Source organism: Vespa velutina, chromosome 2 (genome assembly GCF_912470025.1).
Source record: "Vespa velutina chromosome 2, iVesVel2.1, whole genome shotgun sequence".
Classification (NCBI taxonomy): domain Eukaryota; kingdom Metazoa; phylum Arthropoda; class Insecta; order Hymenoptera; family Vespidae; genus Vespa; species Vespa velutina.
In genome coordinates this window covers 5491810-5514114 of record NC_062189.1, presented here as the reverse complement: position 1 = coordinate 5514114, position 22305 = coordinate 5491810, and the positions used below count along the sequence as shown (strand labels likewise).

General features: G+C 39.0%; 1 protein-coding gene across 1 annotated transcript in view; it reads right to left on the bottom strand.

The window, feature by feature from the left end:
• Positions 1–307: 307 nt before the first annotated feature.
• Positions 308–22305, bottom strand: part of LOC124946458 (homeobox protein Nkx-6.2-like) — a 24442-nt gene continuing 2444 nt past the window's right edge. Inside the window, exons 2-4 of the mRNA XM_047487177.1 lie at positions 18418–18528; positions 14678–14889; positions 308–2285 (exon numbers count right to left, since the gene is read on the bottom strand). Of these exons, the coding sequence (XP_047343133.1) occupies positions 2088–2285; positions 14678–14889; positions 18418–18528 (521 nt within the window). The 3' untranslated portion in view covers positions 308–2087. The remainder of the gene's footprint in view (positions 2286–14677; positions 14890–18417; positions 18529–22305) is intronic.

Here is a 22305-nt window from a genome sequence, read left to right as displayed (position 1 = left end):
TTTCCGTCGAGATGGATTTATAAGAATGACGTGATAATAAAGGGAAGATACGGATTTTGGATCTATATTAGATCTAAATCTGTTACATTGCCTTCGTAACTTACCTTAATTTTTTTATATCGAAGCCTCGATTACATAAACGTGCCAAATATGAATTATTAAAATAAAACGAAGAAAGTTAATGAATAAATTATTTGAAGAAAAAAAAAAAAGAAAGAAAAAAAAAAGAAAAGAAAAGAAACGAGAAAGAAAAAAGAAAAAGAAAACTTTCGTAATCATCCTGAATCATTGGAGATTGGTTTAAAGAGGTCACGGCTGTTTTATGAAAACAACAGATACACGTATACAAGATAGACGATTAAGAAGCTGTATTTTGTTGATCGACAAATAATTGCATACAGGAGGCACACGACGCGTATGCTTAATGATAGATCGTGTTAACTTTATGCGATACAAACAGAGGTAGAAAGGCTAATGCTGCCAGAGATACGCGATACGATAGTACAATTATCATAATGTATAGGCCATTTATTAAATTGGAGATATAATACACAAGCGGTAGATAACACGTATGTATAATTTATACAATGCTTTCCCCTTCTTCTCATTTTATACAGATTGTCTCTACCGTTAATTAACAATAATTTATCTAATACTGTACAGTAATTGTTAAATAATCGATAGCCGTAAACTTAGACTAGGATGTTGAAATTGTATCGCTTTCGTTATTGCAGCGGATGCAGTTTATGTATACATATATATTTTTCATTTATTTCCCATCGTCTCTCTCTCTCTCTTTCTCCCTCTCTTTCTCTCTCTCTCTCTCTCTCTCACTCCTTCTCCCTCAACCTCTCCCTCTCCCTCTCTCTCTCTCTCTCTCTCTCTCACTCTCTCTACATAACTTCAGATGCACACTACGTGTGACATTATCTCTCTTTCTTTCTCTCTTTCTCTCTCTTTCTCTCTTAATTTGATCTTATCGTTTAATCACTAATTAATAATACCTACCCACCTAACTATGTATACCGAAGTCGTATTAAATACGTTAAATATCACATTCACGTTTATCATATCTACAGAAATATACAAAAGTCTCATTCTTGGCTAAACTCCACTGGCGTTGATCTCGTTACGATACGTTCACTCATCAATTTCATCTTTTCATTTCGCATTGGTGCTGTTTATAGAAAGTTTATGCTTTCTTCGCGAGATCCGTGTTACCGTGATTCATTCTATACCTATATTAAGCGCAATTGATCAAAATATTGATCGATAATTCGTTGATTTTTTACAAGGATGTGTAATGTCAAGTCGATTCTCGAGGTAGATGCACTATTCTCTTCTCTCTTGCTATTAGATAAATTGATTATATCGTGTTATTTAAATAAGTACAATTTAAAAGTATCACCGATAAAATTGTCTATCGAATTTTTCCGAATGATTCTTCCTGTTCCTTTTTTTTTTTTTTTCTTTTTATTTCCGACGGGTCTAACGTAGCAACTTAATCATAAAAAAGAAAAAAAAAAGAAAGAAATAATCAAAGAATTACACGTTCGATATTTTCGCTGGACTTGATTGGACCATTCCTGAGATCTCCGAAGAAAATATTCTCTTGCCTTTCCACGGAGCATCGATTCTTTCTGTCGTCTGTTGAAATCTCGTAATTCAGTCACGCTAGCAAACAACGAAGCACCTCGAGGACGAAGAAGGAAGAATAGAGAGAAGGTATTTGAACACATTCATGTACACACAGACGCACACAGACACACGCGCGCGCGCGCACACACATATACACACACAGTCGCACACATATGTACGTATATGTATATTAGCAAAGCTCTCGTTACATCTCTCCAGGAGCGAGTAAATCCGTGAAAAAGGATTTTCTTTTCTCCTCTCTTTTTCTCATTCGTTCGCATCAAAGATATCAGTTCTTTTTCTCTCTCTTTCTCTCTCTCTCTCTCTCTCTCTCTCTCTCTTTCTCTCTTTCTCTCTCTCTTCCTTTCTTATCTTCGCATAGCCACGCCTCTCCTCCTCTTCTTCTCCCATCACCGCCATTTTTCTCTTCCTCTTCTTTCTCGCATCTTTCAATGCCTGTACTGCTGCTCGAGTTCCCTCCTCAGCCTCTTTGCGGCCGTCTCGCTACTACCATCAGCTTCGGCGTCGCTGCAACCGTCCTCACCCTCCGCCACTATACCCTCAACCTCCTCTTGACGTCTCTTCGCCGTCGCCATTTCCGCGGCGTTCTTCTTCCGCCACTTTGTCCTTCTGTTTTGAAACCATACCTGAAACGTAGACATGTACTCGTATTAGATTCACGATATGGCGATATTCGTGTGATATTTCCTAAGATATCAAGTTAATATTTTCTTAAGATTAATATTTCATCGGGGAATCATTCGAGTATAAGTGCTATACTCTTAACAAGGCTACCCTAAGAATTTGGTGAACGAATTCGAAAGGCAATAACCCGAAGGATAGTAAAACGATCGTAAAAAAGTAGTTACACGTAGGTGAGATGATCCTCGAGGAAATGAATGGCGAATCGAGCTGAAAACAAAATCGCTTGATCTTGAAAGTAAGGAAGAAGAGAAAAAAACAAATAAGCGGTTTATATTGCTAAGAGTAATTAGTGCTGAGTTAGACTTAAGTGGACAATCATAATGGTAGTATTTAAAAATAAGAGAGAAAGAAAAAAGAGAGAGAGGAAGAGAGAGAGAGAGAGAGAGAGAGAGAGAGAAAGAGAGAGAGAGAGAACAGAAGATATCAGGGAAAATTCCAGGAATGGGCTCGCCGGAAGCGCTGCTAACTTAAGGTGCCCCTCTGCACCTATAAAGCTCGAAATACATAGTAGGAGTCTCTGTCCCCGCAACAATGTATTTAATTAACGTAACGGGTGTCAGGGGAGCAACGGGGAGGTAGCACCGTAGCGATTGCACCCACAAACCACCCCCGATCCATGGCAGCGCGGCGTAGAACCCCACTAAACTCCTCCTCATCCTCTTCTTCCACCACCATCACTTCTACCACCACTACCACCAACATCACCCTCTTCCTCCTATGCCACCACCCGCCAATCCGCACGCTTGTTCAATGGCCGCCAAGTCGAGAGCTTAAATTAAAGATATAAGCGCATCCTGCCTGCTTTCCTGCTTGCCTTTCTTCCTTCCTTCCTGCCTGTCTGCCTGCCTGCCTGCTTGCTTGCTTGCTTGCTTGCCTGCCTGCCTGCCTGCAGGAAGCGGTAAACGAATTAAAAAGTAAACGGCCCACCGTAAAAGTTAATAGCTGTTCGGATGAAAATTAAAACACTCGAGAAATTAAGATAACGTAGAGAAGAAAGAGATAGAGAAGAAGTAAAAGGAGAAGGAGAAAGAAAGGATAGACAGTTGGCAGGGATTGATCCCACGAAGGTGAGTGTAAAAAAAGTTCTTCGCCCGCGAAAAATTTCTAATTTCTAACTCGATCCTTTTTCCTCTCTTACGCATCTAGCTATTTATTTTTACGATTCCTTTCGAAAAAGAAAGCAATTATTGTTAATATAATATATATACTATGTAATATATTATATATATATATATATATATATATATATATATATATATATATATATATATATATGTATCTTTCTCTCTTTTTTGCAAAGGGGCATCGTCGACACTTAAGGTTTTCGTTCAATTAGATCTCGAAACTGATAGGAAATCAAATTATAGCCCTTCACCGAAACGATATCGTGTTAAATACTAAAAGTCACTCCCTCTCTCTCTCTCTCTCTCTCTCTCTCTCTCTCTCTCTCTCTCTCTTTGGTAATACGAAGGGTAACGGTTTCACGCTAGGGGTCGAAGAATAAAATCGAAAGGACAAGTGACACGACATTGGGGTAGTATGAAGCAGCACGTGCAACGAGAAAATATTTATCGTAATGAAGTCCGAACGCGTAACATTCGTTGTTCTATGAGATTCTTATCGAATTTTTCAATTTTATAAGGACCGTCCATTTTATATTTTTCTATCATTTCAAGAAAAGCCAATGCAACGTTGTTTATCTAAGAGAAAGATCACTCGTTCATGCAGGTACATCGCAGTATCATTAATCGTTACTTTATTGTCATGCTGGCGCGTCATTACGCAGGAATGTCTTTTTACAAAGAGCAAAGAACTCATTCATATGTTTAGTTAAGACGAAGAATGAACGAAGCACGTTGGACCGTCCGTGAAGCGAGTTCTATGCGTAATATAATATATCAACTTTTCTCTTTCTCTCTCTCTCTTTCTTTCTCTTCCTTTCTCTCTCCTTCTATCTTTCTACCTTCGTTCCCCCGAACAGCATCCCCTTTTGAGAGAGCGAAACCTCGTGTAAGTCGCATAGCCGCAAGCTTTTGACCCATTCGAGGATCTACGAGTCAAATGAGGGTGAATGACAATGACAGATTTAACGTATTAGACTCTTCCTCGTGTATATATAATATCGTATTGTACCTTCTCTCGAAATTCAGTCATCGAGCAACATTCTGTTATGATCAACATAAGTGAATATTTTTCAACGAATAAATGTTAATAATATCGTATAAATTTTTACGATTTATTTTATTACAAAACATTGAGAATAGTAAGGAGGATGTTAAATAAAATTGATAAAAAGAATTGTATATTTCATCGGTTAACGATGACGAGAATAAGCGAATGAAAGTTTGCAAGTTTTAAACGTGAATATTTAGCAAGTTTTCTCTCTGGTTGAATGTAGTAAGAAGTATTAAATCCCATAGATAGTGGTTCACAAGAATGTTAAATCCTCTTGTTGCGAAAGATATCATCGTGTCAAAATGTAAATGCAAAAAAGGTCTTCCCAATGGATCATCCATCTTGTTTTTGAACGCATTAGTCACGCACACGTTGCCGTAAGCGGAGGCGGACGAAGGGACGACGTCCCCGCGCTGTTGCCTCACAACTGTTCGATTTATTAAATCAGGATTATCTAAGCCCATTACTTTGTCCTGTAAACGTAGACACAAAACCGCATTTATAACGGCGCAAAGCCCTTAAGGGCGGGGTTGAGGTACTGATTTCCGTGGCTGTCTACCACCCTTCTCTAACAGATAATACCGATAGCATCTGATCTCGTTGATATTGACGGACAATTTATCGTTTGCAAAAGATTAGAGAGAACCTCGTGACTCAGGCTGTAAAGGCTGTTCGTTTAGATTGTCCAAGGAGGAGACAGGAAGGCGAGAAAACAACATGTATATTTAAAAAGCGAGCCACCGCGTGAAGAACGCAACACGTGTCGTTAATATCCCGAGCGTGAGTCCTCGATTTTCCGAATCATTCTCTCTCCTCTCTCTCTCTCTCTCTCTCTTTCTCTCTCTCTCTCTTTCTCTCTCTCTCTCTCTCTTTCTTTCTTTCTTTTTCTCTCTTTTCAATGTGCATCTTAACGTGGTTGAGTTATCGGATCGATATGCGAAAGTAGAGAAGTGTGAGCTTGTAAAATATCTACGAATATTCTATTATAAAAATCTTTTTAAATCGCTTGCTCGAAATCGAGAGAACTCGTTTTCTAAATAAACATTCGAGAAAATCTTGTCAGTTATGTTTGTAGTGGTATGGAATGAGAGTAAAAGGGGAGAGAGATTTGACGAGGAAAGGGATGTTTCATGCTACAACGGAATAAAAGAATAAAAGTATAGGGCACAATACAGGTAGAAAGGTGGTAACAAAGTATAGAAGGAGGGAGAAAAAGATGAAGGGTGTTTTGAAATGAGAGAGAGAGAGAGAAAAAGAGAGAGAGAGAGAGAGAAACAAGAATGGGGAAGACGTATGGAGAAGGAGAGTGTGGAAAAGGATGGAAAAGGGTTTGATGAAAAAAGGTAGAGATCGGTGAAAAGAGAAAAGAGGAAAGCAAAGTTCCGAAAGGGAGGAGGAATATGGCGAATCGAGAGGGTGGAAAAGGAGAACAATGTACACGATGTAAATAAGTGTGAGAAAGAAGGAGAGAGAGAGAGAGAGAGAGAGAGAAAACTATATAAAGCATATTTCGGAGTTATGCTTTTACAATTAGATAAATAAAAAATAAATATAAATAAAGCGAAAGCGAATCGATATTCGCAGGATAACGAAAGAATTGTACAACCTGCAAATACGTTTCTTATTGCGATACATTCTTCGAGAATTCAGATATCGTCTTCTCTGTATTAGAAAGTGCATTCAACCTTGAAAATTTATAGATGGTTCAATGAAACTATACCGTTTGAATAATAAGCGAAGTCAACGACGCGTAAGAGTTCGAAGTGAATGTCGCGAACGATCGACTTCGACACGCATCATTAAACATTTCCTTTTTTGTGCTCAATTCTACGTAAAAATTTTTCTATTTTATATATATACATATATACGTGTGTATGTATGTATATGTACGCGCATTGCACGTATATATATATACGTATGTATTCCCTGTAATCCTTCTGTGCATGACTCGAGAAATTTCGCACCTTTTGCGATTCATCGAATACTACGTTACATCGTGTAGGACGTCGCCCATATGACATATAATTTTCTTTGAAAATTTTAGTTTTTTTTCTTTTTTTCTTTTTTTCTTTTTACCATGAAATTCGAAATTACAACGAATTTCTAATCGAAACATTACGTTAATAATAAACTTAACGTCGACTCAGTTCTACCATGGTTGGTTCTTAAACTCGTTACCATTACGAAACGCAATTTGATGATCGAGATAACGTTCATGGAGAAAGGGTTAGGATATCGTCGTAAAAAAAAATGTTTCTAACGAAACGATAACCTATCGCATCGCGTTATATAAAACGTATCTACGTATCGCCATGTAATCCATATTCAAATGGCTTTTACGACGCACGACGTGAATTATGAAAGGATGCTAGAGACCGATACGAGTCAGATACGATTTACCATGGGGGTGCATCGAAATTAATTACGGTACGTTTTCGAGATAACGAAGAGCACGTGAAGAAATCAATTTCGTTAAGTTCCTTTGATTTTTTCGTGGAGTTCATAGTTTTGTTCGTCTAGATATAAGTCCCTTCCCCCTCCCCCTCTCGATTATTCCAACGATTTATATCATAAACAAAATTCTATTCGCGAGGAGCTTTACCGAGATATTTTTCTTTTTTTTTTTTTTTACTCATACCAATATCGAGGCTAAACACGTGAAGCAATTAATTTCTTCGTGATTTCCCCTTAACGCTCTGGACACTGAGGCCTTTTTTTTTAGTATAGGATTTACATTTACGCCATATGGTGTCGCGCGACAGCCTACACACACAATTCGGCCGCACGGGATATAACGCAGCTTTTAAATACCTTGCCAACCAAATGCGTTTATCCTCGATTTCGTTTTCGAACTCTCGACAACCGACTTTCGCCGTGGATGTGATTATGAGCGAATAAATAACCGTTAATACGATGCGTTATCCGGTCAGATACGCGTGTCCATTGTCGACGTGACGATTGTTTTTAAATCCGTCAAATTATATGCTTCTTCGTGATATTAAATTATCGATAACATCTCCTCTCACAATCTCATCGATCTTTTATATATTCTTCGTAAGAAAAATTTCAATGGACATAAATTTTATAAAAATAAATAACATCTATAAGATACGATATTAATAACACGTTTCCTTGGATAGAGTAAGAATAGATAAATTTTCGAAGTATAAAAAGAAAAGTAAAGGAACGTTACTTTATCGTACATACGTTCACGATAAAATCGGACGAGATGTGCCGGACACGACGATAATTTTATAAATCAATCGCATACGAAGTAATCGCAAGGCGTTCTCTCTTTCTTTCTCTGTCTGCCTCTCTTTCTCTCTCTCTCTTTCTTTCTTTCTCTCTCTCTCTCTCTCTCTCTCTCTCTCTCTCTCTCTCTCTCTCTCTTTCTCAACCGTAATATTACAAAGTGCTCCGAGCAGAATGTTTCTTCAAATAATAAGTAATGCGATCCACGAGAATGGCAGAGGGTAGTTGGCTGTTGGCGATAATGCGCTCCTCTGTATTCCGTTCTCGTAGCGCTTCCCCATATCGATATGTTTCCTCACCCTCCCCCGATACCCTCTCCGACCACCCATTTGGCTTTCGCTCGAAGATCAAATGGCTTCACCGATTCGCGTTATCCCCAATATTCTATTTTTATTTCGGAATCAAATTTCACAGGGCGAAACGTGGCGCGGCGAGTTGCTGGTGGTAGTAGTAGTGGTGGTGGTGGTGGTGGTGGTGGTGGTGGTGGTGGTGGTGGTGGTAGTAGTAGTAGTGGTGGTGGTGGTGGTGGTGGTGGTAGTAGTGGGCCGTACTGTGTGTTGGGAGGGGAGGTTGAGGAAAAGGGGGAGGTCAATTTTACGACTCTCTCGTACAAACCGAAAGATCTTTCTCGCGAATCCGAGTGAGGATGAGGAGGTTCCTTACCTATCTAGATTTTGATTTCAATTGTGTCGCATACGCGTTATTTATTCGAACGATTCGTAGATAGCGATTCTATCTCGAGTATTATATCTTTTTTCTTTTTTCTTTCTTAGATATTGATATTCGTCATTTAATTCAGATAAGTGAGAATTTAGTCTGACGGTGCCAATTGTTTCTTATGCTCGTTCTTTTCTTTGTTTCTCATTATTTCTTTACATTGTCATAATCATTATACTTGAAGAATAGTTGATCTATTCTATTGTATAGAAATGAAAAAAAAAAAGGTACAGAATGTACGTATAGAATGTACGGACAGGTGAATCATTGATTGATACTACTTAATTCTTATTTACTCGTAACAACACACGAAACATTTTGTTACCGTGTGGAACATAGGTTCTAGGCATGGAGCATTTATTTTCAATTTCCTCCTGGCTGAAGGCAATTAGTCGTTGGTAGAGCAGTCATCATTGACTACCGCTTGCGACCCTAACTTAGCGTCCAATCGGAGCGAAGCTATTTGCGCGAACGTTTATCGTGGACGGTACCGTTATTCGCATTGTTGTTGTTCTCGATATTTTGATTCTGATAGAGCGATGGTCTTCATAATACTCTTTTTTCCCTTCGTATAATTAAAGATTAGATTATTAGATTAAAACAAAGAGAGAGAGAGAGAGAGAGAGAGAGAGAGAGAGAGAAAAAGAAATGCATAAATAGCAGGGTATGAGCTTATATATTTGAATTACCTAGTGGAATAAACATTTTCTTTTCGATAAATGAACGAACTAAGAGTGTTGCTGACTTGGCTAACATAAGAAAAGAGAAAAAAAGAGAAAGAGATAGAGAGAACTCATGGAATCGAGCATTATGGAGTCAAGTATATGTGGGCCAATTTTGAGAAAGAGAGAGAGAGAGAGAAAGAAAGAGAGAGAGAGAGAGAGAGAGAGAGTAAGAGAAAGAGAAGGGAGTGAGGGTGTGCGCGGGTTGAGGTGAATGAAGGGAACACCGTCTGCTGCCGTGATTTATCACGCCGTGCCATGCCGCGCCGCCGTACGTACATATACCACCATGATGATACATGGTAGTGGAAAAGCGGGTAGAGGAGGCCTTCGCTCGTACTAATTGACGTCATCGATATTGGTATCCGTCGACGAGCAGATTACTCCGCCGTAAACAACTCCGCCCTCCTGCAGCCGTGCATTCTGGCCGGACAACGCGGATGGGAGGGTAGAAAAGCCACGCCACTTTACTACTACACTACTACAATACTACTACTACTAGTACTAGTACTACCACTGGCATCGCTATCGACGAGTAGACGTAACCGATCTACCCGACCCTTCCTCCCCTCTTCCTTGTTGTAAGGCCTCCGTACCCATTCTACGACCCCACGTATTATCCCTACTGATCTCCCTTACTCTATCTCTATTCCTATCTCTCTCTCTCTCTCTCTCTCTCTCTCTCTCTCTCTCTCTCTCTCTCTCTCTCTCTCTCTTTTTCTCTCTTTCTTTCTTTTTCCTTCCTTTCCTTTTCTCTTGCACTTGTTCGTTCGAATTAGTCGAATACTTAACGTTACTTTTCAACTAGTTCGTTTTACGTTCCAAAGTCGTAGAGTTTATTGACTCTACAATGGTATGCATTTATCGAGTGTAATTTCTCTCTCGTGGATAAAATAAAAGCTAGGCTTTGGAGTATATGTATTGTTTTCGTGGGAAAAAAAAAAAAAAAGAAAAAGTTTACAGAGAATATTGGATATCTATTCTTTAGAGAAAATAATCATCTTTTCATTATCACTTTTGTATTCTGCTTTTTTATGTAATAGATATTTGATAAAGACCTCTTTAAGGGATCGCCATCTGCGATAGGTTTACTCGAGATCTCCTTGAAGATTTACAAGTCAAAATCATTTTCATCCATACTGTTTAGCCTGCTCCCATCTCGGTCGGTTGAATCCCCAATACCTAGCGACAACATTTCATAAATTTTACGCTCGGCACGTTCGCGCGACGCATGAATGATAAGTGTACGTTTTGTATTTTTTGTTTTTTTTTTTTTTTTTATATCTCTTTCTCTTCTTTTTATCGGTATTGTGTTTTCCTTCCTTTTTCCCTTTTTCCCTTTCTCTCTCTCTCTCTCTCTCTCTCTCTCACTCTCTCTCTCCCTCTCTTTTTTTATTTTTTTTATTTTTTTTTTTTTCAACAGATTTTCACACCTACACCATGAGTTCCACACTTTTTTCCCCATCTCTTTTACGCTCTCTACTCTACTCGTCAGCCAAGAGTGAATCAGTGTTAAAGATCGAACGATAAATTAATGAAAAAGGTCCATTTCTCTATCTGTCAGTTCATCTCGTTTTCACATATCGTATGTATACGTTTATACGCACGCGCATACACGCACATAACTTGACGTTTCGATACTAAGCTTGGCGTTTATACACTAAGGGTGTCACGGTCTTTAACTCGCAAATGCACGACGTTCACTTTGTCGTATTAGATTCTAATAGAGGGGAGAATAGTTTTCCCTTTTCTCTTCCCTTTCCTAAAAGCTCAGACTTCGTTTCGTTCTTTCACTCTTGTTACTCATTGGCAGTTTCATCAGAATCAAGAGAAATAAAATGGAAAAAGTAATAATAGCTAAATTTTCTATGCGATGATATTGATCTTAACGATTGATAGTAAAAGACGATGTCATTGATCTAATACACCATATTCGTATTCAATGGAAGATCACATAGTAAATATCCGAATCAAACCTCTGTTGCGTCCATAACGTATACGGTAAAACGTTAATCAAGCAGTAATTAGGCCGTGCTTGCGTTATCATCGTTTAGGATGTGATCCAGTAGGCAATAAATGTCGTTCGCCGGATTAAAGAGTAGTTATATTGGGAAGCTGTGAGAATCGATAAACCGTGGGACGAGATTTTCTCGATGGTTTGTAGTATAGGACGATCTGTATTGTTTTAAATGTATTCTTCGATTTTAGGAAAAGAAAGGAAAAGTAAAAGAAAAGTAAAAAAAAAAAAAAGAAAAGAAGAGAGAGAGAAGTTAGAAAAAAGTAAGAAAATTCTCGTCTGGTAAAAAAGATTTTCGAACGATCGTCGATGCGATATGCGACGCGATAAATTTTCCGCGCGAAACGCATATCTCCATTGCAAAAAGCGCGCATTAATTAAAAGAGAAATCGTATCGTTGGCGAAAAAGTTATAAATCTGGGAATGTCATATGCGGTAGGACATATAAATCTTCATCGGGCAGAACTACTAAAGCCCGCCCGTACCGTTTGAATCCCTCTTCGATATTGCAAAAAGTGATACGTTCAGCATGTAATGATCCGGTATTACACCGAAACCACAGGGGGAACGATATTGATTTACGTTAGTATTTTAATCGAAATCCGTCGCGCCGTATCGTAATCTGAAAAATTTTTGATTATTTAAAGATCGATCTCCGTAGGAACGGGAATTTGTAAAATTTATTCGTTTCGAACGAATTTCCAATCGCATTGATCGGGTATAATCAATTTGTTTTTTTTTTCTTTTTATTTTTTTTTTTGTTCGACCTTCATTATCGTACACGATAAAATTTCTTTTCTTCTGTTCGAAGATTTTTCTTTTTACAAATTTAGCATCATTTGCAAAAATTCATTTTAAGATTAACTAAATAAAGTAAGATAGGTGGACGTCATCTGTGTGGCATAAAGTATTAAAATATTTTAGAATAGCATTCATACCGATTCATCTTCTATCAAGAGGAATCCGTTCTTCGAGAGCTAATTCATAAGATACGATATTGTGGGTGCTCGAATCAATTTGTGCTTCATCAGTAGTGCGATTGTAAATGGATACAGGTGGGAACGGTCACGTAAGCGAGAAGAAGCAACAAAATTATCACACGATGACAAGCGGAACTCGTCTTCTCTCACTCACTCTCTCTCTTTCTCTCTCTCTCTCTCTCTTACTCTCTTAAACGTGGACACTTTTCTACAATACATTTCTACCTGACGTTTGATCGTGCCGCCGCCATCTTCTTTGGCGTCCTCCGCATCTCATTGTACCTTTAGAAAGCTAACGCACGGTATTAAGGAGAGACTCCATTAGGAGAAACTATTTTTCTCCCGTATGCGTGATCTCACAACGTCGTCGGACTCTTATCCCGGTATCTCGTATTATTATATTCAAAAACCAGGATGCCCCCTTTTGAAACCCTCTCCACCGTTCTCACATCCGTTGTTTTGAATCGCATCGTTCACGGTGGTGCACGGATCACGAACGAGGAGAATATCGACTTGGGTCTGGACTCTCGACGACTTTAATCTTTTCGTGCTTTGCGATCGTTATTTTCGTATTTTTAGACGCGACGTTTCTCCACCTGAATGTTTTCAACGTATCCTTTTTTTCTCTTAGAAAAAAGAGAAGAAAAGCAAAAAAAAAAAAGCTGCAAAAACGTTAATCTTTTCAACGAAGAAAATGACACAGCAGCAATCGTTTAAATCTTCGTATTAATATAATAAAAGAAAAAGTACGTTGCATTAAGAATTAATGACATAATGCAAGAAAATTGCGAGAAAGTACAAGATATACATATACTCTCGTCGTAGGATTACACCCCTCTATTCTTTATACCTATCGAATCGGTGAGTAAGAAAGAGTAAGAAGAGAAAGAGAGCGTACGAGCGTGTACGTACAATATCGTAGTAATATTTTGGAAAAGCGCCGCGGTGTTCCTTCGGATCCGAAGGCAATCTCACCCTCGAAGATGGCATATACGCGGAGGTGAATCGCCTCTTTCCGAGGAAATCCGAGGTAATTGAATGCTCACCCTCCTCTCCGCCTCGTCTCGGCCTTCCCTTGAGCGTCGCCTTCGTCATCCAACCCCCTCTCTCGTCTCTCCTTTGCCACCCACTCGTCTATCCACCATCATTTTCTCTCTCTCTCTTTCTCTTTCTCTCTCGTGCCAAAGAGAAAGGAGTTTGCTCTCATCCCCTTGCCATCACTCACGGACGCGGACTTGTAGCTTTCAATAAAAATGTAAATATGGCGGCGTAGAACGAGCCAATGACAGCGCTACATCGACGCGGACTCCGTGAGAGGAGAAAGAGAGAGAGAAAGAGAGAGAGAGAGAGAGAGAGAGAGAGAGAGAGAGAGAGAGCAGGAGTAGTAGCATGGGCGCGAGTCTGCCGCCACCGCAGTAGCAACAGCAGCCGGAAGGGGATTGAGGGCTCGAAATGGGCTCCCTCTCGAAGATGGCGAAAGGAGGAGGGTGAAAGAGCTTCGACGCCACTGCTAGTACCGTTGAGAGGAGTTGGAAGAGGAGAGTGCTTGAACGGGGTGTGGGCTTTAGGAGAATCGAGAGGGGTTGTTCGTCGAGGGGTGGGGAGATATAGAGAAAGAGAGAGAAAGCCGACCCTACTACTACAACGTCACCCCTCTTCTCTTTTCGCGAGAAGCTGGAGGAGAAGAAGAAGAAGAAGAAGAAGAAGAAGAAGAAGAAGAAGAAGAAGTAGAAGAGAAACGGTGGGAAGTGCCGAGCTTTTCTACGAGAGCGACGCCACGAGGATGACGCAGGTGCCGCAAAGCTTGACACGTCTCCGGCTGTTTTGTCACCTTCTTTTATCCTTCGAACTTTTTACAAGCTCCCTCGTTAGAGGCCTCACCCGCTTTCACCGTACGCGTTGATGGAGTAAGCCGAGCCGCTCGAACCAGGACGCTTTTTAAAATCTCACCCTACTACCACTCGTCCAAACTCATCCTCCTTCTATCGTACCTCTCCCTCCGTAGATCGGCTTGCTACTTTTTTTCTTTCCTCTCTTTCTCTCTCTTTCTCTATATCTCTATATCTCTCTGTCTCTCTCTTTCCCTCCTCTCTCTCTCTCTTTCTCTCTTTCCTCCGAGGAAAGAGTGTTTGCGTTGCCCGGGGTGACGATAGGACAATCCGATCTTTTTTGCCGATTTTTAGGATTTAGGGACGACGACGAGCCCTTTTCGTGATCTCGATGAAAGCTGTCCTGGTTTAACGATCATCTCCGCACGAAACGGTGCAATAATATTAGATATTTTTCTCTGAATTTTTCTTTTTTTTTTTCTCTCTCTTTTGAATTTTTTTTTTTCAACAGCGTTAAACGAAAGAAATTAGCTGCGTGGACAGATCGTTTGATAATCAACTTATCAATCTTTTTTCTTTTTTCTTTCGCTATAGAGTTATAATTACTATCGTAAAGTTCCTTTTAAAGTAATTCTCTCGTACCTTCACTTGCGATTCCGACATTCCAAGCGCGTAAGCCAATTTAGCGCGTTCAGGTCCAGCGAGATACTTCGTTTGTTCGAAAGTCTTCTCCAAGGCGAATATCTGCTGCCCACTAAATGTCGGTCTCGTGTGCTTTTTCTTTCCACCTTCGTGTTCTCCAGCACCACCACCAGCACCTGTCATTCCCTGCTGACAGCCGAGCTGTTGAGATACTGTAACGAGAAGGTACGATGTAATTATAATTAAAACTTCGCAATTATTTGTAATTTAAGAAAGAAAGAGATATAAGAACAGATCTAAAAGAAAAGGAATAGACGAAACAAAAGAACGTCTTACGGTCGGGATCTCTGTCTTAATTAGATGAGAAAAAGGTTCGGGAGAATTTCCAAGGGTAATTAAGAAGTAGGAAGGGTAGGGTGAGGTCTTATGGACGAGGGCACGCGGTCGAACGTATTTGTGTGGCATGTGGGCACGGACTCTCTCGCGTGCATGAACGAGAGAAAGAAAGAGAGAGAGAGAGAGAGAAAGAGAGAGAGAGAGAGAGAGAGAGAGAGAGAGAGAGAGAAAGAAGAGGGCGTAGGGTCGACACGACAGTGTGGGTTGTGGGACTTTAATTTAATAAAGCAATTTGTAACGGAATACGGAACGAGGCAATAATGGCCAGTCGGCGGGGAGGGTTCTAATGAGCTGCTTACCGCACTCTCCACCCTCCTCTACGATAGGTACCGCGTTTCGCTCGATTCGCCTCTCGTTCATCTGCTTATTGTTACGTACTGTCTGCCTTTATGATACACATGAAGAATATTTAAAGTCCATTCGACAAATCAAGGATTTTGTTCAATAATTACTGTTATATATCATAGACCATAAATATAATCAAATATATGTATGTATATGTAGAATGATGATCGACATAGTAAAACAATTTATTGATTCAACATCACGAAGATATTATTTCTATGAAAACGGAATTTGAAATGATAAAATATATTGTATGTGAATTATTTCACTTATCTTCATTTATTTTTAAACTATTATAAAAGTATTCATAACTTATAAAAACAAACTATGAATGAAAGAAAATGATCGTCGTTATGTGAGTGTATAAAGGACAGGATATTTGTTCGAATGTAAATATTATAAAAACGTAAATCGGAGTTCTCTCGATTAACGGATTTCATCTTTGGAAAATAGCCCAGGAGAGGATAGTAATTTCGTATAATGCCAGAAATTGTCGGATTAATCTTTACAACATGTCGATGCGTACACAGCTATAATTTAATCATTCGATTTAGACCGTACAAGTGATATGCGTGTCAAACACTATATGCGAATCGAATGGTAACGAGATAATGTACGCGCGCGATTATATAAACGCGAGTGATATCGGAGCAAGCAAACGTTTGCCTGTTAACCATTGATAGGAAATGACGGCTTTGCGAGAAAATAAGGAACAAGGATGTCGCATTGTTCTACCGAGCAAAAAAATCTCTTTCTTTTTATTATTATTTGTATCAATATCGTATTATTAATAGAGATTTAATATCAACTTTTTTTTTATTTATATATTTTTTTTTTATCTATCGTAATAGTTTCTTCGAGATATAATTTTTTAGAAAAAAAAAAGAAAGGGAAAAGAAACCATACAAACCATAAATATCATATAATTTAATAGTAAATAAAATAATTAATTTAAAAAAGAGAAAATCATTGTAATATGGGCACACATAGTTTTGACGGAAATGTTCTCGAGCATTTTTTCTATCGGTTTGTCTTCAAGCTTTATATGTATTTCCGAGTATCGAAGAGGAATGAGATGGGCATAAATACAGGAAGAACGCGTTGGATCCCGCGGCGATCGTTCGACTTTTCTGCGCCTCGCGAGACCCATAGAGCCGATCAACGTATCGCTCTGGAATATAAAATATAACGGTGCCCGATGTAACTTACGTTCGATGCTGCTGGGCCGTCGAGGGCCATAGAGTATGTTGGTGGGACGTAAAGGGGGAGGATAGGAGGAGGGGTGTACTTCGAGTCGAAGGGTAGGTAGCTAGAGAGGTAGCTAGGTAGCAGGAGGTTTGAAGGGGACAGTGGTGTGTGGATACCGTGATGCCGCAGTTAAAATATTGCCAGAGTTATTCGCGCGAGTGTGGAAAACGTAGAGAGAGAGAGAGAGACAGAGAGAGGGTGGAGTCGGGATAGAAGGGCTGATATTGAATATGATATTCTGGATCCAACGGCCACAGCGGACTACCACTACGCCACCCTCTTATTCGTCCTCCCGCAGTGACACTCGTGTACGCGCTGGTGAAACAACACACGCCCGTAGAGCCTTTTCTACTGACTTACATCCTTACGTTCTCGCACCCTCCTTACGTCACACATGTGCTGCCCTAGGGACGTAGAAAGAGACAGAGAAAGAGAGAGAGAGAGAGAGAGAGAGAGAGGGTAGAAAGCGAGCACGCTGATCTATGCTCTTGAAAGGGGAAATGACACCCCCTCCGCGTGCCGTCACGTGTTCTTTCACTTTGTTCATGATTTTTTTCTCCTCTCTCTTTCTCTCTCTCTCTCTCTCTCTTTCTCCCTGTCTTTTGGCGGTCTACTTGATAGCTCTTACGATTGGTCACGCCAATGTCGACGATAGGATTTGCCTAGACAAGCAAGATTCTTGATTTTTTGATATCTTTAGGGAGGGCTAGTCCCGTTAGAACATCGTTTACGAGGGTCAAAATGTTTTCCTTTCTTGGACAACGATTCGATGAACTTAATTATTTTTGAATGATCGATTGATCTTTTTAGCTTTGTTTACTTTCGTTGATTTTATTTCAATCGCTCTCAACGTTACTGCTTTTTTAACAGACCTCTTTGTTTTTATTATTGTATTTGTTCATCGAATGTGTTAGTATACGAATAAACAGATGTGAGTAATCAGAGGAATGAAAGAGTTAAATCACGTTTTGTTAGTAACACGATGAGTCTAAATGAGACAAGGAAAAACAAAAGAATTCTTCTTTCTGTCGAATTTTTCTAATTTTCACGTTTCCCGTATACCATATCCGTTCTCATGATTACCGACGTCGAAATAAGAGCGGAATAGGTTTTGCTCTATTTTCGGACAGTGTTTTCTGCTTTTCTTCCTCTAATTCATTCCACTTGACATGTCTCACTCGTCGTCACGGTTCGGAGGTCAGTGCTTTCGCCTCTGTCCTTTCCGGGATATTGTTTAAAAAAGAGAACATCGTCGTCGTTGTCGTCGTCAAGGCAAGTGTTTTTTCACTTTCGGTCCCGTGATTTTCTTGCCGCAAAAGCAAACAAAGAGGCAGCTGTCAAACCTGCGTGCTACGATACCGGGGGAGGAAAAGTTGAAAACATCCGCAGGCATTCTCGAATGCGAGAAAGGAAAAAAGAGCTTGTGTGTATCTATATGTCTGTCTCTCTTTCTCTTTCTCTCTCTCTCTCTCTCTCTCTCTCTCTCTCTTTCTCTTTCTCTCTCTCTTTTCTGTAATAAGCGTTATCTTTTAGACGTCGAACGACTGTCATCGAGCGATTTAACGCTTGTGTTTTTCTGTCTCAGGACGATAATAGAGTAGTATGAGAATTCTTAGCTGTCTTTTTCTCTCTTTCTCTCTTTCTCTTTTTTTTCGAAAAGTTTATTTTAGCTCAAATATCTTTTGATCCTCGTCAATGATCTCTTCTTTATTCTGTTCATGATAATTTAAATGAAATTCAGGCGGACTTACACGTGTGTAATCTTGCTCGCCATGCTAAGGGATCGCTGACCAACCCTTGAAGACCCGGCCAATAGACAGCCGGATGTCGTGGTTCTGTCCTTTGTTGAAACTGTCCAATACCTGCAAACAGAATAGAAAAGTCCCTTAACTCGATTTATTATCATTTATCTTATAGGAATTTATTTAGTTGTTTTATAGGAATTTATTTTTAGTGACGCGAATTTTCGATAGATTTGAATGTAAGGCATGCGTTTTGATAGTCTTTCGAAGTAGGGGAAGAGGTCGAATACCTTAGTCTTCCTCCCTTTCACCAAACCAAGTTAGACCCCTTTAACAACTCCAATAGCTCATAACTGCTCGCGGGGACGTTCAACGATTTTATACGCGTACGAGACAATGTGGATTTTGAGACGACGACAAATCATCGTGCTACTAACTTGTCCTTCGTTCCGTAGGTATAATATTGTTTAAAAGAAAAAAAAAAAATAATAATCATTTTTATAATAAATAGTAATAGCTATAGATACGTAGAGGGCGAGGATCGTGAAATAGAATTTTTCATATATTTTTTTGTAGTTTTTCGTGAATCCTCCGAAGACTGTGGTTGTTGCGAGCAAACGCTTAATTTCCCTTTAACAATAGACACCTTAGCTATGGTATAATAAAAGGTTATTTCCGTTTTTACTGTCACGTTCGACTGAGCTTACCTGGAAAGGAGACGAAAATGGAAGCGACCACGATACACAAACGGACCACTGTCATTTCCTTTTGTCCGCCACTACCAAATCAAATGGAATTTATAGCATCGTAAAGAAGCACGGACAGCGTACTCATCAATAAAATATTAAAAGGACTCCTTCATCTTGTATACCGATCCGTAATAGGAATCTGTAACGTAATCCGTAATAAGGACCTGTAGCTTTCCGGGAAAAAGAAAGGAGATGAAGGGAAACACTTTGCCACTTAAACGGACCCCCGGCGGTGACTTTTATAAGACATTTATGGGACACTATGGACAGTGCTTCTTGATTTAAACGATGAAAACATTGTAAAAATGGATGCGAACGTGGAAGGTGGCGTTCGCTCGATGATTATGATCGTTAATCAAACGCCACTAGCGATACTGTACGCCTTGGTATAGTGTGGTTTTTTTTTTTTTTTTTAGAAATTCCACAATGGGAAAGATGAAAATGAAAAATCTATTTTCGATCCTCTTTCGAAGTATGAAGGAAAAAAGTATACCATGTGTTCTTCTTTCTTTTTTTGCTATTTTCTTTTTCTTTCTTTCTTCTTCCTTTTTTTTCTTTTTTTTTTGTTTTTTCTTTGATAAAAATACGTATTAAATCGATAAAATTATTTTGAAAGTATTAAAGAAGAAGTGTAAAAGCTATAAGAAGCACTTTTTTCTCACCAAGGAGATAAACGATGGGCCAATAATGAGAGTTATCAAACGCAGGCTGTATAACCCAGGACACGCGGCGTATCGCTCGAAGTAATTAGTATCGGCGTGCAATCAGCGTGAATAAAATACCGACGCATATTAACGTCGATTATTAATAATGATCGACGATTATTAACATCGACGCGTTGTGCCAGGCTGAAAGCTTTGGTAATATCGCTAAAACGTATCGCCGTGCTACCCTCCTAGCGAATATCGTCCGGCAAATACATTCCGTCGGGCAACTCATCAATATATGTATGTATATAGATATCTCTATATATATATAGTTTATTCTAATAATGTAGAATACCGATCGCCGCAACGTAAATGCTTGTTCGTGCCTATTGCATTCGTAATTAACGTTACAATCTCATATAGATAATGAAGTTGTTTCGTTGGATTAAATCGTTATCGATAATTCCAAAACTTCACTTTCCGTCGGCAATATTTTATTTTACTTCTTTTTAACATTATTACTATTATGAATTTCAACCTTAAAATACGTTCGTTATCGATCGATTTCGAAACGATTTTCTCTATTTTTTTGTCCGATAACATTCTGAATGTTTTCATTCGGCGACTCTCTTTTTTTATATTTCATATTCTCAAGTTTCTCCGATCATGCGTAAAATCACATATATAAATATTTACATTTTGTATAATATCGTAACGTGGAGAGACAAGATTAAATAATTCTCCGGTAAAGCTGTCAAAATGCGTTCATATTTACACGTCGAAAATGGTATACTTCGATTACAGGGAACGAACGCATCTCAATTTTATAAATTGTTTCGCGCACGTGCGCTCTTTAAATACCGCGTATCGAACGCTATTCATCAAACGTATCTGTTCCTATATCGAAATATATAAAGCATTTATTATATAGCGAATATGGTCGGTATAACGTACTGGTTACAGTTAACATCCCTATATATCGATCGCGAATATTTTATTTATAATCTTTAATCGTAGCTATAAATTGTAAATGGTGTTATTCGTTGTCGCGACGAAAATGTCGATAAATCCGGAATAAATCGAAGTAAACCTATGGCGTGTGTGTCCGACGGGAATTGTAATATTATTTATCCACATTCATCAAGTATATCATTAGGATAAATCAATGGTAAAATTATAACGAATATAGATATAATAATAAACAGTGTAATAAGGATCTCTTAAAAAAAGGGAGTCATTTTTAAAAATCACCGACGAAGAAATTATACGAAAGAGCACAACTTGGTTTACAAGTCGTGAGTGTAATAAACGTATATGTGCGTGAACAAGTTTCTCCAGAGAATATAATGCTTGTCACGTACATTGCTACACAATGAAGATACATCGGTCACGTAGATACGCTTTCATAGAAGACACGAAAAAGAAAATTATTATTCTACTTTTATATTAACTTTGAGCGTTGTAAAATATTTTAACGAGCAGTCTAAAGTATGTACTACTTACATAGATATGTATCTATGTAATACTTCGGATGTCACGAATTTAAGACAAAATTTTTATTATCATATGACACAACGATCGTGTTCCAACATATTAACAAAATATTTTTCTCATGGTAGCTAAAGACACCTCGTATTTGGATAATGACTTTCGGTGGCATACCATTTTTTCTTCCTTTCTCGACTATGATTGATATCTTAATGTTTGCCGGACGCGGAAATCGACGCTTGGTTCTTACGGATAAACGCGAGTAAAACACGTTCGAGCATACCACCCGATGTGTTTCATTATTGTGAAACATAACAGCACTTCGCGAAGAGCAAATCGTTTAGAAATTTAATGCCATGAATGTTAAGCAACGTCGCTCGTTTGCGTCGCTCGTTAATGTACCGTGGGAGCACGTAATTCGGTAAGCATAAATTTTACTACCACTTTACCTCCCACGTTTCTCGGTCGACCTGGCGATCAGGTACCGCCACCATCACCATCATCATCACCACCACCACCACCACCACCACCGCCACCACCACCACCACCACCACCACCACTACTACTACCACCACCACTACCATCATCACAATCACCATCATCACAACTATCATCACCATCACCGTCACCAACATCACCGTCAACATCAACAGCACCATCGCGCATCGCCCAATGATACCGAATGAGTGTCATTAATTCGCTTCTTTCGTTCGCACGCTCTTACCAAGCTCATTTCGAGTACTTAATTTTTTAAAGGGAAATACTCAACGTTAGTAACGTAGAACGTTTATTCGATCTCTCGTGTTTAATCGCGAGCTCGTCAGTCTTTGTCATTATATACGCGTAACAGGAATTAGCGTTTAATGACGCTCCTTGAGAACATACGATCGTAATTACGTGGCTACTGCAAGAAATTATTTTCTTTTTCTTTTTTTTCGTTCATTGTCGTTATTATTATTATTATTACTATTATTATTATTATTATTATTATTATTATTATTATTATTATTATT